The 24715-nt window shown below is 37.9% G+C and overlaps 1 protein-coding gene across 2 annotated transcripts; it reads right to left on the minus strand.

Moving 5' to 3' along the window:
* Window positions 1-7783, minus strand: LOC104086773 (protein INVOLVED IN DE NOVO 2). 2 transcript variants are annotated; one of them, XM_009591104.4, is made up of 8 exons: window positions 7436-7783; window positions 7229-7312; window positions 5174-6125; window positions 4915-5096; window positions 4277-4366; window positions 3888-4175; window positions 3342-3551; window positions 1-486 (listed from the first exon to the last, which is right to left on the minus strand). In XM_009591104.4, the coding sequence occupies exons 3-8, from the start codon at window positions 6090-6092 to the stop codon at window positions 259-261; spliced, it is 1917 nt and encodes a 638-aa protein (XP_009589399.1). In that variant the 5' UTR covers window positions 6093-6125; window positions 7229-7312; window positions 7436-7783; the 3' UTR covers window positions 1-258. The 2 variants fall into 2 exon arrangements, with proteins under 2 accessions (XP_009589399.1, XP_009589398.1); XM_009591103.4 differs by having other exon boundaries at window positions 7229-7724.
* Between the last annotated feature and the right edge of the window lie 16932 nt (window positions 7784-24715).

The following is a 24715-nucleotide window of genomic DNA, read 5'->3' on the forward strand; positions in this document are numbered from 1 at the left end:
TTCAGTCAAGAGGAAGAGCATTATACCCTTCGAGCTCAAGCCCAAAATAAAAGGATAAAGACAGGCCAAACAAACAGAGGCGTGTCTTAATTCTTATTCAGACAAGAATCCATGCAACATGGTTCAAATTGTTGTTAGGAGTTTAAAGTAGTTGTCTCTCGTTATCACTTAACCACCTCCTCCCCCCACCCCCACCCCCCACCCCGCTACCAGGGCCGCCTAAAGAGCTAAGGTAAAGCGCACGGAAGCATCAAACTCTCAGTCTGGTCCTCTCTTCTTTTTCCACAGGTTTAGCAACACAGTAACTCCCTCCTCCAAAGTAGCCTTCTGATTTACTGCATAGTTCCAGAGCTCCGAGATGATGTATCTTCCACTCGGGTTGTAATCATTTATCTCCATCAAAGCTGCTGTGACAGCTTTGTACACTTCCTCACCATAGTTTTTCTTCAAGTCTTTCAGTTTTTCATCTTCATCGTCTATCACATTCTGAAAGAGGTAATAACAGCATTTAAATAAATCAAAATCCACAAATCGCAGGGAGAACTCAATATAAAACCGCAACTAGAAATTCTGTGTTTTGTTTTACAAATAAAGTAAACCAAAGGAAAACAACCTAGAAGTATCTAGCTGAAATCCAGCATATATAACATAGAGTTTATGTGAATCTATCAGTACTAACCATTCAACAGATCCAACTAAGACCAACAAACCAGACTCCACCACTCACAACAAAGAAAATCCAAAACAAATCAAGCATTTCCTACCATCATTATGCACAGGGAAAAAATAAAGATTAAAAAGACACTCACCAAAGCTAGTTGTTAATTGCATTTACTGGAGGAATCTTCTGCTGTGCTTCAACTTTTCATTTTTCAAATGTCACTAAGTGAAGTCGTTATTTTGATTCACTTAAATTTTATTTGTGTAAAATTTCGTTCTTTCTTAAGAATTTAAATTTCCATTATACAAGTTCTTGATACTATCCTATCCATGCGTGCTCTAATATTTTAGAACTTTGTCTATATATAAATCAGAAATTTACTTCAAATTTATGAAAAACAATACAATCATATTATTGTTTATATCTTCACATCCTTATAAACACTTTTTTGATAAGTTCAATGGGTAGTAAATATGTGCTTCATTTTCCTACTTGACCTTTAAATTGGCCTCAAACACCACAGTACACATTTTCCTACTTGACCTTTAAATTGGCCTCAAACACCTCAGTACATTTTATTTTTCTTTTTTCAATGCAAGATTGTCAAATGTTTTAGATTTACCGTTAAATTAGAGTGTTCCTAAAGTCATCCAAACCATAGTTTTATGTACGTCCATTGGCGTGTCCATTATAATTTAGATGTCATGCACACAAGTTAACAAATGTACTGATTTTTAGCTCTTTGGAAGATGTACAAGTGATATTTAAGCTACTCAAGGAAATTTCAATCTAATTCTATAAATTGCTAACTTAACTAAGATTAAGAATTCTCCAAAAGATTGTATGATGTCCCCTTAAATTCAAATCTGGTACTCCCTCCGTTTCAAATTAGATGAGGTACTTTCCTTTTTAGTCTGTTCCAAAATAAATGACATATTTCTAAATTTGGAAATAATTCAACTTTAAACTATTCATTTTACCCATTTTACCCTTAATGAGAAGCTTTTATAACCACACAAATGTCATGGTCACACAAAGCAAAACCCCTAAGCTTTTAAGACCACAAGTTTCAAAAGTCTTCTTTTGTCTTAAACTCTGTGACGAGTCAAACTACCTCATCTAAATTGAAACGGAGGGAGTATTTGCTAATTCAGGCAGAAAAAACGTCTGCAGAACAGTTTAGAACAGCAGTAGTGGCAGATTGTTCGCACTCAGCTAAATGTATTTGCTTCAATATCATGATGAAACAACATTTGGATGGAGCCTAATATGTCATAGAATCCCAACATCAAGTTATGCAGTGCAACATACGTAAACAATATCTAGTAGTACTTCCCAATTTGTTCAATCTCAATAGAGAATTGGAAAACAGCAAGTCAAATTCCAGTTAGATTGAAACAAAAACAAAGGAAAACACTTCGCTAATTTCAAATAAATTGCAACAAAGGCATAATAACTTAATTCATAAGTTATGGTCTACAAACAATACGAGCCACCAGATATATCGGCCAAGGTTTCATGATCAATCTGTCCCACGCAAATCGTTTACCTGTAACTATTTAATACCCTTTTGAAAAATTGATCACATCGGAATGTTTCCAAGGCTGAAACCACTTCCACAATGCCTCCAAATCGAGATTTATATTCATTGAACTGGTCATTAAATGTATTAGTGAATGGAAAGAGGGACTGAATAAGCTCCAGCATTATAATAATGTACCAACATAGGCAAATCCAGCTATCCCAGGATGCACCCAGTAACTTTGTTTAAATGAGCACTTAAAACCCTGTTTTTTGCTATGTTTTCAGTATCCTACCAACCTTGCCCTCACTTGTTTCTTAAAGAACTCAAAAGTGTGTGCTAGATACTACTGTTTCCTAAAGAACCTTTGGTTCTCTAGTTGTATGTTTCTATCTTGGTGAAAAGATAATGTACAAAGTAACTATACTTCTGCATCAAACTAGCAGGTCCTTTCTTCAATTTTCAATCTTTTTCGTAAAAGTGAGCTTCTTGACATTTCCATCACACACTTCTAATTTCCTTTTTCATTTAAAACAACACAATATAGATAGCCCTCAAAATTGCGTTCTTATAGGCTTTCAGCAGTTTAACTTAAAAGTGAACTTCTTGACATTTTTAGCCTTTTCCTGTAAACAATTGCCTACTTTTTACGAAATTCTACTAATTCTCCTGGAAAACTACAATATACTTGTTTCTTTTGAATAGTTTGAACACCAAGAAGAATTAAATGTATTTTGGAGCATGGATTATTAGAGCACTTCTTTTTTCCTCTTTGTAGTCCAAAAGTAAAATGTATTATGGAACGACAAAAATGATCAAAAGTCATGTGTTGTAAGAGAAAGAGACTAACAAATTTCATCCCAAGAGCAGTGAGATGGTATAGTATTTATGAAGCTTTATCCCTGCTGGCAAAACTTTCTAAACCCATCTGTATATCGAAACTATGTCTCACCACAACAGTATATCTAACTAATCCCAACAGAATAAATATTCTGCAGACCTACATATAACATCTTTGTAATAGAAATTAAAAAAAAAAAAAAAAAAAATTCAAAGTAAATTTTTTCCACCCTGTTTTTATGTCGGGCATGAAATAACTATAGATTCCATTGTCTTTGTCCAAAAAAACTGAAGATTCCACCATGAATGAAAGCATACCTCAAGTTTCCCGTTAACTGTGACAACTTTAATGGGATGCCATCCAGGATCTCTAAGGTACTCCTCCCACAATGAGCATAGCTCCGTAGCTCTTTCATCTGCTTCTGACTCATTATACTTTCTCTTCATTGCTTCATGGAATGGTCTATTGTCGAGCTCCCCCATCCTCTTAACACCAATTGGACCAACTCTTGGTAGTTCCTTCAAGCCCTATAGAGCAATTCAATTACTCCATTATCCAAAACCCCACCAAACATCCCACACAAAAGAGAGACAGGGAGATGAATTTAATGAAAAACAAGAAAATATAAACAAAGTAGTATTATCTTCTCGTAGAACTCTAAATAATGTCATCCTTTTTCAATGCTAAAATGACTGAGAAACCATGTTCATCCCGTCAATCAGAAAGACATGAAACATTAATCTACCCAACCATCAAGCCGCGGTATAAAACCAAACCAAGTGGTTCAGTAGAAACTAAGCCCTAAAAACACAAATAGGCTATTATGCCAAAACCAAAGTATAAAATTAAATTAATTGACTTACATTAACCAACTCTTTTCGAGCATCTTGCAGCTCATCGTTACTGTTTCTTTCCTTCACTATGAGAGTTTGATTTAATGCTTCCAAACCTTCGTATTCTTCTTCCTTTTCTCTTAAACTTTTAAGGAGTGTGTCCACTTTTTTCAATACTTCTTGATCACCTTCATCTTCAATATGCTTCATCACGTTCAATGACCCTCTCAACTGCTCAATTTCCAGCTCTACCGCTTGTTTCGCATCAAGTTGTTTCTCCAGATGAATTATTCTTTTATGAAGATCTTCTTTTTGCCTCTGCAATCAGCAAGACGACGCCTAAGTGATATTTATTACATGAACTTGACATAGGAGACGAGGATAGTTAAAATTCTAAGAGCAATTTGAGAAATGCACACCTTCTGCTCTTCAGCCAATTTCAGTACTTTTTCATCGACCTTTCTTTGCTCTTCAGCAGCGGCACTAAGTGAGGTATTTAGAACAGCATTCTGGAATAACAATGATGAGAGTTCATGTTAACCTTCAAAATGGATAAAAGTAGCAGACGTGATTCCTTGTTTCGTGAAAATATTCCAATATACATCCATTGAAACTATTTCTAAAAGAACTATTTGATGCAAATGGCACAAGTAAAACCTGAAAGTAAACCTGAAAGTGGAGTCATAGAATGGTATATAATGGATCAACCACTGCCCACCTAGTTTTTCAGAGCATTAGAAAATGAAAAGAACTAAAAGCAGAGACTTCGTCATAGAAAAATTGATAAAAGAGGAGGCTGGAAACACAAAACGGGGATGTCCAAACAGCTACCATAACTATATGCAGTAGTTCTCACACCTTGTTGTGATCACAAACTAGAAGACTGAAGAATTCATCAGATCATCAATAAATGCTTTGAGCCATTACAGAAATTTAACCTTTACGGAAGGAGATGCATCCCTCTGCTAGCAGATCCTCAATTTTGCAGGTAATAAATAAAAAATGAGATGGGACAAGTTCAGTAAGACAAGTAACCGGCAAGGACGAAAAGCTATACCTGTTCAAGCTCCTCAGACAGCTTCTTCCTATCACTTTCATTTTTGGCCTCACGTTGCTCCAATTCTCTACCTCGGAGCTCAAGCTCTTTCTTTTGAGATTCCAATTGCAATTTCAACTTTTCATGATCATTAAATATCTTCTGGAAATGATCACGTGCACTAGACTGGATTTTTCTTATCTCTGCTCATAAAACAAATGTAAGGACATGAAGCATTAGTGATAACTAGAGTTGCTAATAGCATATAAAGACCCCTAACCTTCATTGTACGCTTGATGCAGTTTATCTTTCTCTTCAACCAACTGTTGCAAAGACTGTGCAGTCTCCTTAAATTTGTTCTCCATCTCCTTTAGGTGTAACTTCTTGACTTCAATAACATTTGTCAAATTAGAAACGAGCTTATTTGTCTTCCGAGCTTCTTCATCCATGATATCAGAAATGGTTCTAAGGTCTCCAACCTTGCGGAGATTTTCACCGACGATGTTAAGAGCTTTATAGTCATCAGCACGAGCAATCCAAGCATACAGATCAGACTTTTTACCAATGTTGGCTTTCCATTCCCTCTTGCCATGATGGTCAGCCTCATAAGCCTTCTCAAATGACATCGCGTTACCAAATCCGGACCAGTCTTTGTTGAATTCAACAAGAGCAGTTCCAGAATGGCCTTGGTAATTCCATAGAGGACGTACTCGTGTAGGATTGAAACCTCTCCTTGCTAACTGATCCCTCAGCTTAGAACCACTTTCTCCTACATAGCGTCCATCCTTATATTCAGTGAGAATATTCACAACAATCCCAATCCAAGGCCAGACAAACATCTCATCACGGTCATGATCCGCAAGAGGGTCAGCTTGAGGATCCGGCTTGGCATCAGGTTTAGATGAATCACCGGCAACTGCTACATCATTTTCCAAGTACTTTGCCAATGCAAGATGATTCGCCTTGTCTCTTGCAGTTCTCTTATTAGAATTACAGCTTCCCACCCCACTTGCATGCTGCACAAGTTCCTTGTAACCAAAGTCACGCTTCCTTTTCTTTGGACAATAGGGGCAAGTGTATGCCACATCTGATATTTTAAGAGAGTGATTTCCTCTCTTCAGATCTTCATAAGATTTTTCTTCATATTCTTCGATCTCTGATTCACTTATATCAGTGTCTTCCCCGGAGCTATGATCCATAGAACTCCTCCTTTTAACTCACAAGAACGACACCTGGAGAATAAAAAACAGATAAACTCATCAACTGTAAACTCATCAACTGCCCGTGAAAGCCAGCATCATTTAGAGTACACCAGCACAGAAGTATTTGAACCACATGTTAGTTCAGCTTGCTTAACCCTCCAGACCTGGCCCTTGTTAAAGGAGAGACAGTGAGGCCAGATACATGAATAATAGTTGACAAATGAAGCATCTATCGGGAAATTTCCCACATGAAGCATTTGCCATCAGAAGCTTTTGAAATTCCCATATAAAAAGAAATGTGTTTCTATAATCTTGATACACTTTGTAGAACTCATGAAAGCCAATAAGCCGACAATTGTAGAACTCATGACAGTCAATAAGCCGACAATTGTTTGGAAGAAGAAAATGTAAAATTTATCCTGGTAAGATTAACCCTACACGATAATACTCATCCAACCCTCCTCTTCTTCAGCAACATAATTACTACCATATATGTGCTAAATGCAAGTAATCTCAAATACAATTGTTTTATCTTGCAAATACAAAGCACATGCACAATGAAAACGAGCGAAATTTACTTCAAAGAACAAGTTTTACTTGGAAGGTTCTCCACAATATAAAGGCCTGAAAATCAACAGTAAAATCTGCAATTTTAGACAGCATTGCAATATTTTGCAAAACGATTACAGATATTACACATGCACGATGAAAAAAACTAGGTTTACTTTGAAAGTTCTCCATTATAGTTACCCATACAAAGACCTATAAATCAAAAGTAAAATTTTTGACAGCTTAGTAAAGGGTTATTTGTGCTTCCTAGTTTTAGTTTTTCTTTTTCACCACAACTTTCTTCGTTTACAAGCAAAAACCTCGACCATATGGAAGCTACATCTTTACTTTGTAAAATAACAATGACAGAGCTGCGTGAATTGTCCACCTACTTGGCTTTCTTCAGCAGCCAAACTAATAAATCAAAAATGCAAAATGAATAGAGATACATGCATTCATAGCAAAGTCAAAAATTACACAGTTTAATAGCAATTCTTCTGTAAATTACAAATTAAAATCTTTGTAATCAACAGAAAACGAGCAGAGAAAGGATAAAAATTGTAATATGTGTCAGATCTACTTGCCTGAATTTTTCCCACAGCAAGCGTCAAGCGCCAAAAGAAGGTAAATTACGCAGCAGATTCTCTTGAAGGAATAAATAGGGTTTTCTGGTAGAAAGTGAGTGAGCTTAGTAAATTGGGTTATGATGAGCAAAGAAGGAAACAACACAGAGATCAATATACATATTTCTGTATTAGAAAATGGGAATCATGCAATTTTTCAGTACGCACCAATTAAGCACGAATTTTGAAGCGGGTTGTGTAGGTGACCGGTCAGCCAGATTCTGGATTGTGGGTCAGCGGCTGCTTGGCTCAGTACTTAGTCCAGCGATACCGAGGGAGGGGAATCAAAGACAGTAAAATAAAGAAGTGGTTCAATTTCTTGCGAGATCTTCGAGGACATCGTATTTAGTACACTAGTGCATGTTTTTCCAGTTTTGATAGGTAACAAAAGCTACACGATAACTTGTAGCGGAAAAAAAAAGGCTACACTATAAAACAGCACTACCCCATAGCACTTTAGCCCCTCTTTTATTTCGAGTCCGGAACCTAAGTAGCAACTTTTTGGACTCACAGACCAAAATAGTGCATAAAAAAATTGGGCATCATTTTATATGTAGCATATGTATTAGGTTAACCGTCCATACATGCGCTATACACTTCATTTTTGCATGTAATCACTACCATGATAATTCACTATTATAACGTATGTAATATATACGCTATACACATAGCGAATTTATTACATGCGCTATACACATAGCGAATTTATTACTGACTTTTTGAGTGACAACTCTAATAATTGTACGGCAAAGCACTTATTTGTATCCATATTTTTCAGGTGCCAAAGGCACTTATAGTTGTTTACCTTCCTGAGTAATTGAACGAATTTGCCTTTGTTTTTCAGCATCCTTTATATTTTCCTTCATCTTCATAAGTCTATACAAAGTTCTCTTTGAATCATTCTACGACGTCCCATGAGCGAAGAGTTAGGGTTGCATTATATTGGGGCAGTGAGATTGTGGTGGAGAATAACTCGATGCACTATAGTTGTTCTATTGTAAAGTTGCCACTCACATTGGAGTACCATACATTGGTAGCTCATATTTGTAAAACAAATGAGTGTAACAACCTCACCGGTCGTTTTGTGTATTTGAGCTCATTTCTCCTTTTGAAGTTTTTCCCATGTGTATTTGTGGTTTTATGGCTTGCGGGGATGGTTGGCTTCGTTTCGGAAAAGTTTTGGATTGAATTGGATCAATTGGTTCTTAATTTAGAAGCTTAAGTAGAAAATACTGACTGAGTTTTGGCTTTTACGAAAATGACCCCGAAACGGTATTTTGATAGTTTCAAAAGGTTCGTATGGTGATTTCGGACTTAGGCATATTCTCGGAATCGGATTCGGAGGTTCCTAGGTTGATTTGGCTTGTTTTGCAAAAGTTAGCAATTCGAAGGTTTAGAAATTTACTAAGTTTGACCATAGGTTGACTTTATAGCTATCGGGACTTGAAATATATCCATTTTGTCATTTAGAACTTATCTGCAAAGTTTGGTATCATTACGAGTTTGTTTGATAAGAATCAGATGCTTGGTTGTGATTTTGGCAATTCTTGAGTTTCATTGTGAATTTCATGTGTTTTGGTGTTCGAGTCGTGGTTTTTAGATGTTATTTTGATGTTTTGATCGTGCGAGCGAGTTTGTATGATATTTTTAAACTTCTTTCGATGTTTGGTGTGGAGCACCGGGGGCTCGGGTGAGTTTCTAATGTGTTTCAAATTGGTTTGGACTTGCTTCAGGTTGGTAGTATGTTGATGCTGCAATTATCGCAATTGCGAAGTTGGCAGGGGGTCTCAGGTATCGCAATTGCGACACCTTGATCGCAATTGCGAAAGTGGGTGTTTGGCTGGGCAGTCAATTGGCCGCATTTGCGAAAGGGACTGACTTCGCAAATGTGAAGTCAGTGTCGCATTTGCGACATTCCCTGGGTTTGTCAGGCAGCGCAATTGCAATCCTTGGGTCGCATTTGCAAGGGTTCGCAAATTTTGTGACTTTTGCAACTGAACAAAAGGTTAGAATTTAAGGACTTAGTCTTATTTATCATAGTTTTTAGCCTTAGACTTGGTAGGAGGCAATTTTGGGAGGAGACTTTCATACAAAATTATTGGGTAAGTAATTTTGATCCATTTTTTATTTCATAACATGATTTTTTATGATATTTAACATCTAAATCATGAGAATTGAAGAGAATTGTTTGGAAAATTTTGACTATGTTTTGAAAAATAAACATTTGAGATTTGAGAGTCGAATTGGACTCGGATTTGAAAATAAAATACATATATGGACTCGTGGGGTTATGTGTAGTCGAGATCTACCCTTCGACTCGGATTTTGACCGCGCAAGCCCAGGGTTGACTTTTGTTGACTTTTAAAAATTGTGTAAAGATCATAACTTTATTACTCAAAAATGGTTTCTCTTGCATTGTTTGATATTATCAAGTCATTTTTTGTTAAATTTGAGCCTTGCGGAGGTAAATTTTAAAGGAAAAAAAACTTTTAGAATATTGATTTGGCCTAATTGAGGTAAGTGTCTTGCCTAACTTTGTGTGGAAGAATTACCCCTTAGGATTTGGTCTAATTGTATTATTTGTACTATGTGAAAAGATGTATACATAAGGTGACGAGTGTGTACACAGGCTTATGTGTGGAACATTGACCAGATTAGACTCTTAGGCTATTAATATGCCTTGAATTGAAGTTTTTATTATATAAAACCCATTTCATCGTCGAGTTTTCTCTGTTGTCATTGTGTTGTAATTCTTGTATACATTGTTATTGAGTAGTGGGCTATACATTGTTGTTTCTTTGGTATTATTGTTTGGGCAATGCCATGGTATATGTGCACGTGAGATGCGAGATGATTGTTGTGTTGTGATTGAGATGTGCGTGCGGCAACATGAGGGTGGTATGAATTGATGCGCATGTGGCGAGATAATGGGGTTTGTGTGTGTGTGTGTTGCTAGTAAAGGAAAATACTTTATTGTGAAGCACACGCGGCGAGATAAGCGGGCTTATGCGCGTGAAGCTATTTCAAGAAAAATATTTTAAAAAATATGAAGCGAGCGCGGCGTCATAAGGATGATTTGTGATTTGTGACTTGTGAATTGTGATTATGAGGTGTGGTACCTCGGGGTGATTCTTGTTGTAAATATGTGTTGGAACGGCTTGAAGATTTGAACTGTCATTATTTCCCTTAATTGTTTCACTTGTATTTTAACTGTGTTTGGGTTACTGTTGTGTTTTCACATGTTCACTCTTTGTTGCCATTACTAATTTTACTTTCCGTTATTAGCTTTATATTGATACTCTGCATAGGTTTTTATGTCTAGTGAGTGTCTTGACTTGAACCTCGTCACTACTCCACAGAGTTTAGTCTTGATTACTGTTTATGGTATACTCAAACTACACGTCTGCACGATTTTGTGTAGATCTGGGTAACTCCGAGCGTGTCGGTCGTTAGTGAGCTGATTTGAGAGTGTCCTGGAGACTTCAAGGTTATAACGACTCCGCCGGTCATTTTATATATTGTAGTCATGTTCCCCTAATTATTGCTTATTCTATTTTCATTTGTGGTTATGTGACTTGCCGGAGTGGTTGGTTTCGTTCCGGAGATGTTTCGGAGTGAATTCGGACACTTAGTCTTAAGGTTGAAGGTTTAGGTTGGAAGAGTTTACCTGAGTTTGACTTTTGTGTAGATGACTCTGGAATGGAGTTTTGATGGTTCTGATAGCTTCGTATGGTGATTTTGGACGTAGGCGTATGTCCAGATGTTGATTTGGAGGTCCGTAGGTTGGTTTGATATTTTTTTGGCAAAAGTTGGAAAGTTGAAGGTTTGGAAGGTTGAGAGGTTTGACCGAGAGTTGACTTTATCAGCATCAGTATCAGGGTCATATTTTGGTTTCAAAAGTCGGAATAGGTCCTTTGTATTATTTATGACTTATGTGCAAAATATGAGGTCATTCGAAATTGGTTTGGTATGATTCGACATTAGTTTTAGAAGTTGGAAGATCTTTAGTTGATTACGCTTGAATTGGGGTGCGATTCATGATTTTGATATTGTTTGATATGATTTGAGGCTTCGGCTAAGTTCGTATCATATTTTAGGACCTGTTGGTATGTTTGGATAGGGTCCCAGGAGCCTCGGGTGTATTTCTGATCAAGTTCGGACTCATTTTGGACTTAAAGGTGTTGCTGATTTCTGGGCATCTGGTTTCTCTTTCGCGATCGTGAGGAGAGGGTCGCGATCACGAAGGGTCAATTCTGGCATGTGGGTTTTTATTCAATGCGTTCGTGAGGTGAAGGACGCAATCGCAAAGCCTTGAGTTTTTATGCAACAGGAACGCGAGTGAGGGGACGCGTTCGCGATGAAGAAAGGGGAGGCCTGGGAATTTCACGCATTTGTTCATCGCGATCGCATGCGGTTGTCCGTGATCACGTAGGTGTTGTGGACTGAGCATCACGTTAGCGACTTGGTTATCGTGTTCGCGTAGAAGGATTTTTGCTACTGAAATTTTTTGTTCTTCGCGATCGCGAGGGACATTCCACGATCGCGAAGGGTAATAACTGGGCATAAGGTTTTAAAATCCCATTTTGAGAGTTAGATTATTATTTCATATTTTGAGTTGTAGAGCTCAGTTTTGGGCGATTTTGGAGCGGATTTTCAAGATTTGGATCGCAGTAAGTGTTTTTGACTCGGATTTGTTATTAATTCATAATTCTATCTTTGGTTTTAGCATTTAATTAGAGAATTAAAGTGAAAAAATAGGGGATTTTGTGGAAACTTTTCAAAAATGAAAAATGGAGGTTTGAAGTTCGATTTGAGGTTGGAATTGGATAATTTTGGTATGGTTGGACTTGTAATCGAATGGGTGTCCGAATTTATAAATTTTATCGGGTTTCGAGTTGTGGGCTCGGGGTTTACTTTTTTATTTTGGTTAAAGATCTTAGCTTTATCATTTGGAGTCAATTCCTATGGATTTTATTGATTATATTTAGTTGGTTTGGTTAGACTCGAATCGTCCGAAGGTCGATACTCACGGGAAGGGCATGTTAGGGGAGTAATTTGGCTTGCTTGAAGTAAGTATTTTATCTAAACTTGATTGAGGCACTAGTTTTCTGAATTAGTTGTGATAGCTACGTGCTATTGGTGCGCACATGTGTGTGGTTTGAGCCCATATGCTAACATCGGGGTATTTATCCATGCTCGGGTTATGCTTAGGCTATGATATACCTAGAATTGACTGTTAAGCTTTAAGCTATGATGTATATCATATTGGTAACATTGTTGTGAACTATTGAGCCATGTTTGAGGTTACGTAGGGTTTTAATCCCTGAATGAACTTGATAATTGTTATCTGTGTGATGAAATAGCCGGTTTGAGCTATGATAGCACACTATGCACATGCCTACACTTTAGCATTTCACTTATACCAGTCCAGGAGCATGAGATCTGTTATTCATTCATCATATACATGTATTATTATATATTTGCTTCTGTGTGATATGATTTGGACTGGATGCATGTGACCATGCCGGGCGAATTATGTTGTTATGAATGTGACAACGCGCGGGCAGATTGTACTGTTGTGCCTGTGACCACGCCAGGCAAATTATGATATTGAGCATATGACCATGCCAGGCTGGTAGCACGTTGAATTGGCTGTGCTTGCATGTAGATATGGATCCATCCCCCTAGGGTCACCCTTTCATGTTTCTCTCTTGATGGTGTACATGCGGATATTGAGGAAAATTGATCAGTTGTTTAGTTCAGTTCGGATATGGAATGGTTGAGGAAATCTGGCCAGTGTTTGTTTGGATTTTGCATTTCATCTCTATATGATGAACATTGACTGAGTAGAGTATTTTAGTAATTGTACATATACACATGCAAATGCTTCTTCATGTGCTTTATGACATGATTTCATTATAATCTGTACTTGTTAAAAATGATTAAACTATACATGTTATAGCTAGTATCATTATAGTTATTGCTTATTTTACCTCGCCGAGGTTAGTTACGATACTTATTAAGTACATTGGGTCGGTTGTATTCATACTACACTCTGTACTTAATTGTGCAAATCCAAGTGTGGGGACCAGTTATCAGCAGTAGATTTTCTTGTTGGACTGATCTTCGAGAGGCAAGGTAAATCTGCATTCTTGGCCGCAGTTTTGACTTGTCTTTTCTTATGTACTGTTATTTCAGTTCGACAGTATTATTATTTAGTTTAGACTTGTATTTCTGTTGTAGAGCTCATGACTCCGTATTTACCAGGTTTTGGGAGATTTGCTTGTATTAGCAGTATTTTGTTATATTGAGATTTCAGACTTTTGCTATTTCTATAAGTTTTGTTGTTCTGGTTCTTTATTGTTATGTTTCGTCTTACCTAGCCGATGTGTTAAGCACGCTCACGTCGGGTTGGGATTTCTGAGTCGTGACAAGTTGGTGTCAGAGCCTTAGGTTCATAGGTATTACGAGTCATGAGCAGGTTTAGTAGAGTCTTACGGATCGATACAGAGGCGTCTATGCTTATCTTTGAGAAGCTACCGAACTGTTAGGAAACTTCACTTTCTTGTATTCTTTTCATGCAGATTTGTTATTTTCGGAATTTGAACTTGACTCTTCTATTCTTTCATAGATGGTGAGGACACGTGCGAACAGATCAGACGGACGACCACCATCACCACCAGTTAGGGCCGTGAGAGGCCAGTGCCGTAGTAGAGTCCGAGGTGTGGCACGTACTACAGCCAGAGCAGCACCTGTGGAGCCACTGGTTGCTCCACCTCAGGAGCAGGCACCTGATGTGGTTAAGCCAGTGGGACCAGCTTAGGTACCAGCAGTGCCCATTGTGATTCCTGGCCTTCAGGAGGCCTTAGCATAGATTTTGACTGTGTGCATGAGCCTGGCTAAGGCAGTCTCAGTTCATGCTGAACCAGCCACTTCACAGGTTGGGGGGGGGGAGGGATGCCCATATTCCTGGTGCTCGTACTCCAGAGCAGCTAGCTTAGGGGATCCAGACACCGGGGGTGCTACCAGCCCAGCCGGTTGTAGCTGCTCGGGCCCAAGTTGGTCCACCTATGAGTGACGAGGAACAGAAGAGGCTAGAGCGGTTTGGGAGGCTCAAGCTGTCACGCCCCAACCTCGGGATGCGCAACCGACGCTCAATCGAGTGAACCCGGTCGAGCAAGCCTGTTAGTTACTTTCTACCCAACTCACTCATGATCAAGAAAAGACATGATTTCATTAATTGGACAGTAGGAAGTTCATTCATGCAATACTAAATCGTTTCATTAGCTATTTCGCCTTTAAGTCTCAAAATACACATATAACTTATTTGACTTTTCTAGCACCAATATACAACCCACATAGTATCTACAGAGCCTCTAAAAGATATAAAAGAGTCTATGATAGTGCTGGCGACAAGGCCCCGGCTATACCTTGAGACATGATAATAATAGGAACACAAGATATAATACGTGACCCCGGGATGAAGTGAGGCTCATCAAGTCTGCTGGGAAGAGGATGTGCTACTAACGCTGATCAGCACAGCCTGCTATGTGACCACCTGCATCCATTTAAGGATGCAGCGCCCCCGATAAATGGGACATTAGTACCGTCGAATAGCACTAGTATGAATAGCTAAACACCATCTCAATAGAATGAATAATAATACAAGGGGAACAATCAAGAATTCAATAAGAGCTTCAAATAATATTAAAACATCAAGTTAAGGATCACATAAGTATTCAAGTCAATTTCCATGTTATTAGGTTGGGTGATCTTTAGTGCCGATATTCCACAATTCACAATATCACCGTATTCTTACACGGAGTTCGATCACGACCCAATCAGCTAGGTCGTCTCACTTGAGACATCAACCATAACCACAATTTCAATTATTATTTCCAGCACAGTCACAACCATATGTGTGGCATGGCGTCCGATCACGGCCCGATCTGCTAGGCCGTCTCACCCAAGACGTTACCTTTTTCAGTCAATCATATCACATCATACTTCTTTCATATCTTTTCGATTCATTGGCACTAGTGATCATGATTACAAAGTCATTCTTGGCACTTGGCCGTATTTCATAGTTCCAGTTCCCTTTTCTACATTCAAATATCATTATCATTATCAACAACAATAAGGCTTCCCATTTAAGACATTAAATTCATATATGAGCAATTTGAAAATCTTAGACACATAGAGGCTTTTAGGCTTTTCATACAATTTGACATAACAACCTTTATTCGATCTTGACATGAAGTCTTAACATTTCTAACACATATTCCACATTTTGAACACATCCTCAAATGGCAAGATGACATGATGAAGCATTTAGAATAAACATTAATCATACATCCTTCAACACACACACATTAGGAATAGCCAATTCAATAATGGTCAAGGACTTACACCAATTACATAAACACCGTGAGATTCGGTTCTAAGAAGAAAAGGGTTTAGCCAACATACCTCAATTGAGCTTCTCAAACTCTAAAATGATTCGGAATTCTTAGTAACTTCAATCTATTTTAGAAATATAACAAGTTGAACCAAAATTAGGAAGATGATCATGGTTTTAGCTCATTTGAGCATATTATCAAACACTAGGTGTGCATCAATATTTTAAGGCCCTTTTGTGAAAGATTCCATCATTCCCCAACCCATTCTCTACCATTTTTAGCTCATAACCATCCCACATACTTCAAGGATACATGCATGCAAGACAACAACCCCCACACCCAATAATTGTCTCTCTAATTATCCCATTTTTGTAAAATTTCGAAATTGAGAGCTAGGACATAGATTCTTACCTTTAGGGTGAAGACTTCCTTTGTTAATCCTCAATGGTTGAGAAAGAATTGATGGATAATAGGTTGAAGGTTGCTCCCTCAATCTAAGAACTCTCTCTCTCACTCTAGAATATCAGAAATATGCTCAAAATGAGCTATGGTACATGTTTTAACGAAGAAGGGTCGGGTTTAAAAACCCCAAAAATAAAGCCCCAAAACAGGATATGCGGTCGCATATCCGACCGCAGAATGGTTATGCGGTCCACATATCAGCCGCATTATTTGGGTGCCAAAAACTGGAAGGGAACTGACCGGGTCTACGATCACTATGCGACCCGCAGACTTGTTCTGCGGTCGCATAATGCGCCGCAGAACTGTTCTGCGGTCGCATAGTGCACCACAGAACCTCCTTCCGAGAAACCCCATAGCTGGGTATGTGACCAGAGTGCGCCCCACGAAGTGGCTATGCAGTCGCATAATGGCCGCGAAATTGACATCAAAATGACCCCGAAAACTTACTCACTCTGCGACTATTCTGCGGTCCGCAGATTGGTTCTGCGGTCGCAGAATAGGCCGCAGAAATTCCTACTTCAACCCAACATTTTACTTCTACTATTATTAACCTCTACGCCTGCCCCGTTATCACGGAACCCCGATTTTTGAGGAAAATTTTCACGGGGCCTTACACAAGCTTCCAGAGTTCAGTGGGGATGAGTTAGAGAATGCTCAGGATTTCTTAGATAGGTGCCAGTGGATCCTTCACACGGCGGGTATTCTAGAGACTAGTAGAGTCTCATTTACTACTTTTCATATATCGAGGGCAACCTTTTGATGGTGGGAGGCCTATGAGTTGAGCAGGCCAAATGAGTTCTCAGTTCTCTTCTTGGAGAAGTTCATTCCATAGACTTACAGGGAGGAGTTGTGTAGGCAGTTGGAGCAGCTATGCCAGGAGGGCATGTCAGTGACCCAGTATGAGATAAGGTTTTTAGAGTTAGCTCGTCACGCGATATGGTTGGTTCCCACTAAGAAGGAGAGGATTAGGAGGTTCATTGATGGCCTCAACTATGGATTATGCTTCATTATGGCTGGGGAGGTGGCGATGGGTATAAGGTTTGACGAGGTGGTTATATTGCTAGACGCTTAGAGCTGGTTCGCAGGCAGGAGCATGAGGAGCGGGAGGCCAAGAGGCCTCATAGTTCAGGTAGTTTCAGCAGTGCCTTATCTGGAGGCCAACCCTACTATAGCAGAGGTCGTTCTTCTAAACCCGTTCAGGCAACTCGCCATGTTCCTCGTTGCTCTTCAGTTAGCCACAGTTTCTACAGTGCCCGCCCAACTCATTCATAATTCAATGCATTGCCGACATATAGTTCTTACCGTGCCCCATCTGCTCAGGTTTCAACAGGTAGTTCTTCGATCTATCAGGGTCAGCAGCCTGTCAGGAGGGGTTGCTATGAGTGCGGAGACTTGAGTCATCTCAAGAGAGATTACCCTAAACTATTTAGTAGGGTCCCACAACAGAGTTCTCAGCCTCTGATTCCAGCACCAACAGCTATACCCCCGCACAGCTAGCTCGGGCTGGGGCCTAGTCAGCTCGAGGCCGCCCTAGAGGGGGAGGTCGATCAGGTGGTGGTCAGGCCTATTTGTACGCATTACTAGCCAGGCTAGAGGCAGTTGCCTTTGATGCTGTGATCACAAATTTTGTTTTAGTATGCCACAGGGATGCTTCGATATTATTTGATCTTGGTTCCACTTATTTATATGTGTCATCATACTTCTCTCGTTGTTTGGATATGCCCCGTGATTCTTTAGTTATGCATGTTCATGTATCTACACCAGTGTGTGATTCTATTATTGTGGACTGTGAGTACCGGTCATGTGTAGTGACTATTAGGAGATTAGAGACGAGAGTTGATCTTTTACTACTTAGCATGGTTGATTTTGATGTGATTTTAGGCATGGATTAAATGTTACCATGTCACGTTGTTCTAGATTGTCATGATAAGACCATGCGGTTGGCGATGCCAGGATTGCCTAGGGTTGAGTGGAGGGGTTCTCTAGACTATGTTCCCAGTAGAGTATTTTCATATTTGAAGGCCTAACGGATGGTTGGGAAGGGACGTCTGGCATATTTGACATTTGTGAGGGATGTTAGTACTGATGCTCCTACCGTTGAGTTAGTTCTGGTAGTGAGAGACCTTCCAGATGTATTTCCTGCAGACGTGTCAGGTATGCCACCCGACAGGGACATTGATTTTGGTATTGATCTAGTGCCGGGCACTTAACCTATATCTATTCCTCCGTATCGTATGGCACCGACAAAGTTGAAAGAATTGAAGGAACATCTTTAGGAGCTACTTGATAAGGGATTCATCAGGCCTAATGTGTCGCCTTGGGGCTGCACCGGTTCTATTTGTGAAAAAAGGGATGGTACTATGAGGATGTACATTGATTATAGGCAGTTGAACAAAATTACAATTAAGAACAAGTACCCACTACCATACATTAATGTATTATTTGACCAGCTTTAGGGTGCTAGAGTGTTCTATAAGATTGATTTGAGGTCTGGGTATCACCAGTTGAAGATTCGGGATTCTGATATTCTGAAGATGGCATTCAGGACCCGCTATGGTCACTACGAGTTTCTTGTGATATTTTTTGGGCTGACCAACACCCTAACAATTAGTAACTACTATCTTATGATAAGTATGATAGTAGTTAGTAATATTAAATATGTAATTAATAGTAATTTAATTTTAATTATTTATTATTATTCTACTCCTACTGCTTTAATCAATTAAAATAACTTTCACATTTTAATAAACAAGTATTATAATTAATTTTATAATTTAGTCCCAAATTTAGTATTTTATTACCTTTATTACTTTAATTAGCCAAAATTAGTTTTTACAATTTAATAGATAAAGTATTCTAAATAATTTTGCTAACCAATTAATAACGGTAATTAACTAATCATACATTTGATGATTATATTTTATTACATTTAAATAGGATTTATTAAGTCTAATTAATTTGTTTATAAAAGGATTAAAAACTCAAAAAGGCTACAATTGCAATTGTTCAATTAAATTCAATGTGGCTATGAATTAAATTCCTATCCAGCTGATTTAGCCCAAACCACAGGCTCAAAATGCTTGACCCGGTCCAGAGCCCACCCCCTCTGTCCAAGTTGGTAATCCTGCCATCCCCTCTAAGCCAATGGAAATGTGCCACGTCATCCTTTTCCAGCACACACAAAAGAAACACAAAATGATCCGGATTGTTAATCCAATTCATCAATGGTCCATAATTAATCTCTATTTTTTAAAAACTTTTTTTGGATCTCATCTCAACCGTTGAATCGCAAAGATCCAACGACCGTCATTTTTTCCACAATAAATGTTGCACCTTATTTTGCACAGACTAAAACAAGATTCAACTAGTGGTTCTTCTGTTGTTGATAAGAGAGTCGCCACCTATTATTTTAAGGTATATTAGGATACCTATTTATTTGTTAAATTATTATCCTATTGGTCTGCTAACCGGTGAGATTTGGATAACGGTTCTTGTTCTTCTAAGGGGAAGGTGTTAGGCACCCCCTAAAATTTACCTGAGGTAGCTCCTTAGAACTTAGGTTAGGTTCAAGAAGTACAGATAAATATTCTACTTAATTAAGTGCTTAAAGTCTGTAAATCATTCTAAATCTTGTCTTTAAAAATCTACCTTTTTAAAAAGAAAGATTGTATATGTACTTTGGAAAAGGAATTAAAGGTTCTTATAAAGTTTATGCCTTGTGAAAGATCTTTGGAATGTTTATACCTACGAAACTTGAGAAAAGTCTTTGTGAAGTACTCCTATGTTTTGAAAGAAAATTTGAATGTTTCATTTCTTAAAAGGTGGTTGTTCTTGTAGCTTTGTGAAATAGAACATGTCATGAGTATACCTTTTGGAAAAAAATAATTTCTACTGAAGTTAAGCTTTGTGAAATTCATTGAAGTTATTTGTTCGCAATTAGCACCTGTGTTGGTTTATTTGTTGAAAACCGACCTTGAAACATCCGTTCAATTCTGATTCCTTTTTTCAAAGAGAAGTCGTTCACTTTTCAAATATGTTCACACTCAAAAGCTTCATTAAAAGTTGCTAGCATTAAAAGACGGAGTCTTGTTTTAAAAAAAATAAGTGATCAAAGTATCGAAGTATTATAGTAAAAATAATATAAACTGGGATTCTTTTATTTTACCTATGGACTTTGGTTTGCTTATGTTCCTAAAATAAATTTTATTTTATACACAGAATACACAAGGAGGAAAATTACTACAAGCACTTATAATATCAATGATCATTCATAGAATGTATCAGAATATTTAGAGAGGCTATCAAAGATGTAAAACAAGGAGAGTTCATGGTAAGCCATCGGAAAACTAATCCAAGTTTAGAAATGCTAAGGTAAGTGATGCATATTAATCTCATTAGTTCTACTAAGGGGTTCAAACTTTCAGGAATCCTTAACTAAGTTCACAGTACTTCAATAGTCATTTAAACTATATTTAGAACAATAACAAGTTCACATACACACATATGGTTAAGTCCTCATTCTACTAGATACATGTACTAACAACCCTGTTCAGATTTCTTTAAGGTGGCAGCATCAACAGAGGCCTCCATATAGGTAATAAGGTCAGTTTTGATCTAGTTTAAACTAAATAGCATGATTTTTAGCCTATTAGATTCTCAACAGATATCCAGATTCATAACTAAGTCTTTTATAGCCAAGGATATCAATCAAGTATGGGTCAATATTCATTTTACCAAGACAAGCAAGTATTAATGGGTTTGTTTTAAGCGTATGAATGACAACATCAGACTTTTATTTCAGATTTTGACATAGCTCATGTTGTTAAGTTGTTAGAGCAGATAAGATTCAGTTTCCTTTTTTGACAAACAGTTTTCAAATAAGGCACCTGGTAGTTTATTTATGAAACATTCTTAAATGCCAAATAGGTAAAAGGTTCATAAACATCACTGGGAAACTACACAAGTATAGAAGTCATTAAGGATCACTTAACCAACATGCAGTGAGATTTTTACAAAGCTTCATATTCACATGGCATATCAGATGAGCAGATAGCATGATAACTAGGGTAATGAATTCATTGCAGAGTTTAGATCATGAGGATATATGGACTCTTTAGTGTGTACATCAGACATGGTTTCTGTTAAAACAAGTAGGTCAAAGGCATATTTTGATTTATGATAAAGATCACTTTCATTTGATCAATAACATGGTATAACATTACAAATATAAGGATCCATATGACATGGTGTAGCAGGTAAGCTCTTAAAATGACCTTAAGTAAAGTCTAAAGGCATGATTCAATTAAGTTCGCTACAGCTGAGTAAGCATACATAGAATCATCAAAAATCTTTTAGTTAAAGACAGGCTGACTCATATCCTTCATTGCAGAATATTTTAACTAGTTAAGTCATGAGGTTCATTAGCACAGATTAGTCAATAAGACTAGAACAATCATAGCTTATCATAGAAATAATCAACTTTATTCAATGAGGAACAACATATCATAATAAACAAACACAAGATACTAACATATATCATGAACGAAGGACACTCAATAGAGAAGACATTAGAAACACAAAACAACACAAATAATCGAAGAAAGTGGGAGGGTCAGTGTACACTGACCTTGTTCAGGGCAGCAAACCAAGCAAGAGCTTTTGTTTAGTCGTTTAGGAATCCAAACCCTCGAATTAATCACACCCAAAGTCAAACTCGAGCAGAAATAAAAGAAGAAAAAGAGAAATTAGGAAAAAGCTACTGGAACTTAAGAACTTAGCTGAAAAGACTTAAACTTAGATATTTCTGCTAGTAATGTTAAGTGTGTGTTCATATGTTAGGTTGTGTTAGGTGAGAACATTGAAGGCTTCTATTTATAGTGGTTGTTGAGCCTTAGGGTTTCAAATCGATTCAAATAGGTAGTGGATGATGACGATATGGTAGATGACGATAGAGAGGAAGTAAAATTAGAAAAACATAGAGGGAAACCAGTGAAGAAGTTTTACCTGGGCACGAAGATGAAGGAATAGACCATTAAGAGTGAGTATCCATCAATCAAAGCTCCAATGTTTAGAGGTCACTACGTTTGACATCTGGACAACGAATAATGATGATGAGTCTGAAAATCGATGGCCATGCATGCATGGTTCGGAAGAATGAAATAAAATCAGACGAATTTAGGTTTCGTCTTTTAGGTCTAGGGTTTTCGGATTGGGGCTTTTGAATTTAGTGATGAAAGTGGAAAGAATCAGGCGAGATTTGCCGATATAGGAGGTAGATTAAATATTGTGAGGTTCGATTTGGTGACCTTGCACCAATTTGTGCAAGTTTTTATGATTGATAGGCATGGAGAGGTTGAGAGAATAAAAATGAAAAGAGAAAAGAGATGTGGCCGGTCTGGGAGGGAATTATTAGGGTTTTGGGGGTGCTATTTGGTTAAAAATAGGAGATGGATTCTGGGCCGTTGGATCATTTGATCAACGACCCTGATAATTCAGGACATGAGATTTTAAAAATATAGTTTTTATGAAAAACTGTGATCGTTGGATCTTTGTGATCCAACAGTGGGGGATATAATCTAGCACATGGTTTAAAATAAAGGGGAAAAGCAAAAATAAACATGGACCGTCGATGATTTGGATCGACAGCCCATATCAAGTATGGTTGTTTTGTGAGTAAGAGCAATGATTATATAATGTTCTATTTTGGTGACTTGTTAATGATGTAACTTATAGAAATGAATCGGTGTTGTACACATGACCTCTATCTGTCTAATTAATTATGTTTTCTTCTCTTTATTCATGGGTGAGTTGGGTAGATGGCATTGTGCAAGCTTGCTCGAACGGGGTAACTCTGTTGAGCGCCGGTCGTGCCTCCTGAGGTAGGGGCATGATAGTCACGCTTCCCAAGGTTGGGGCTCAACATTCTTCCGTCTGTTCCAATTAATATTGTCATATGGCATGACAAATGGATAAAGGCCTGAATATTAAGGAAATGACACGTGTATCATGTTTAATGGATGGTATGGACATATAAGATAAGTATATAGTACCCAGAGCATACTTTATATGAGAAAAGTTTTAGAAGTGATTACCCATCTCCAAAGAGACATTGACATGATAATTGAGACCTAGGCTTAACTAGTACATGTGGATAGCGTGGGAACCATGTATATGATCCTAAGATGTAAAAGAAAAGTTGTTACATAGGCATGTGATATAAGAAAGGCATGACTTGGAGTGTAATGATGATAGTGTTGGTCTCTCATGGAAGACAAGAAGTTATGAAAGGGATAATGACGAGTTCTTTATGCCCATATGTGACTTGTTTGGAAATGATAAGTCCAAGGAGAAAAAAAAAGAACATCAAAGTATATGTCATAAGATGTCCCTTTGAGTATAAAGAGAGTCAATTAAACTCACAATGAGAAGACCCTTGCACCATGAATGTTATAAGAGCCCTAGAAATGTACGAAGTTGTGTTACACTCCTAAAAGACATTGACATGAGGAATTTGGGTCCCAATCCTATGAGGCTGAATAAGAGTTGAGCATTTATGAGCTTAATATCATGGTGACTTAAACCTCCCTAATAGTAGATCATATACAGGAGGACTAGAGATATGAAACATATGTCCCTCAAGTTGGTAAGTTCAAGACCTGTGTCGAAATATGGAACATTCACCCCAAGCGGGGAAGGAAGGGCCATAGTGAGGCTACTTAAGTTCGATAAACAAGAGTGAAACCATGTAGCTATGATGTTTGGATATTTTATTAAAGACATGGTGTAGTCTAGAAAAGTGGTAAGAGTTAATGTGATGCTTTGAAAAGATATGCTAATGATAGACCACTAGTACACCCAAGAATATGGAAGGTTAATAAAGTTAAATTCTCCATACATGACAACGCACATGACATGGTCAACGATCATAGGAACTAAGAGAGAGAAAAGGGGATAAGTATAAGGTTTGCAAGATAGTTTTATACTGGTTAGAGAGCCAAAGACAATGGAACCCAAGGAAGTACTACAAATAAAATGTGAATGGCTTGTGAGTGTTCAAAATGATTTAATCATGGATTAGCGATTTAGCTAATGTTCCAAGACTCTAAGAAAGAAGAAACGAGTTGGAGAAATAAATGTGATGCAATAATAACCCAAGAGGGCATTTGGACTCGATGGAGAGCCTCTTAAGAATCTTACAAGCAAGGGAGTGTTAAGTGATATATGGAAGAACACACTTTCTCACTGGTATCCCAACAAGTGTGGAGAGGCTAGCATGATGAATTCACAACTAAGGGAAAGCACCATGTAACATATGGAAGAGTGCATAAGTATTCACTAACTAGGAAGAATGAGGCAAGAAGGATTGGAACAAATTCTATAAATTGAAGTGGTTATAGTTATCGCAGTACAGTTTGTACCAGGATTGTGGACTCGTCTAGAGAACAAGTATTAATAGAAGGTATAAAGAACCAACCGTAATGCAGTCGACTTGGGTATCACTGAACATCAATTAAAAGATGTAGAGGGAGTTCATGTCTATATATTATAATGGAAAGTGAGACTACTGGTGATGATGTGGTGGTGTGGT

This window comes from Nicotiana tomentosiformis, chromosome 5 (assembly GCF_000390325.3).
Source record: "Nicotiana tomentosiformis chromosome 5, ASM39032v3, whole genome shotgun sequence".
Taxonomy (NCBI): Eukaryota; Viridiplantae; Streptophyta; class Magnoliopsida; order Solanales; family Solanaceae; genus Nicotiana; species Nicotiana tomentosiformis.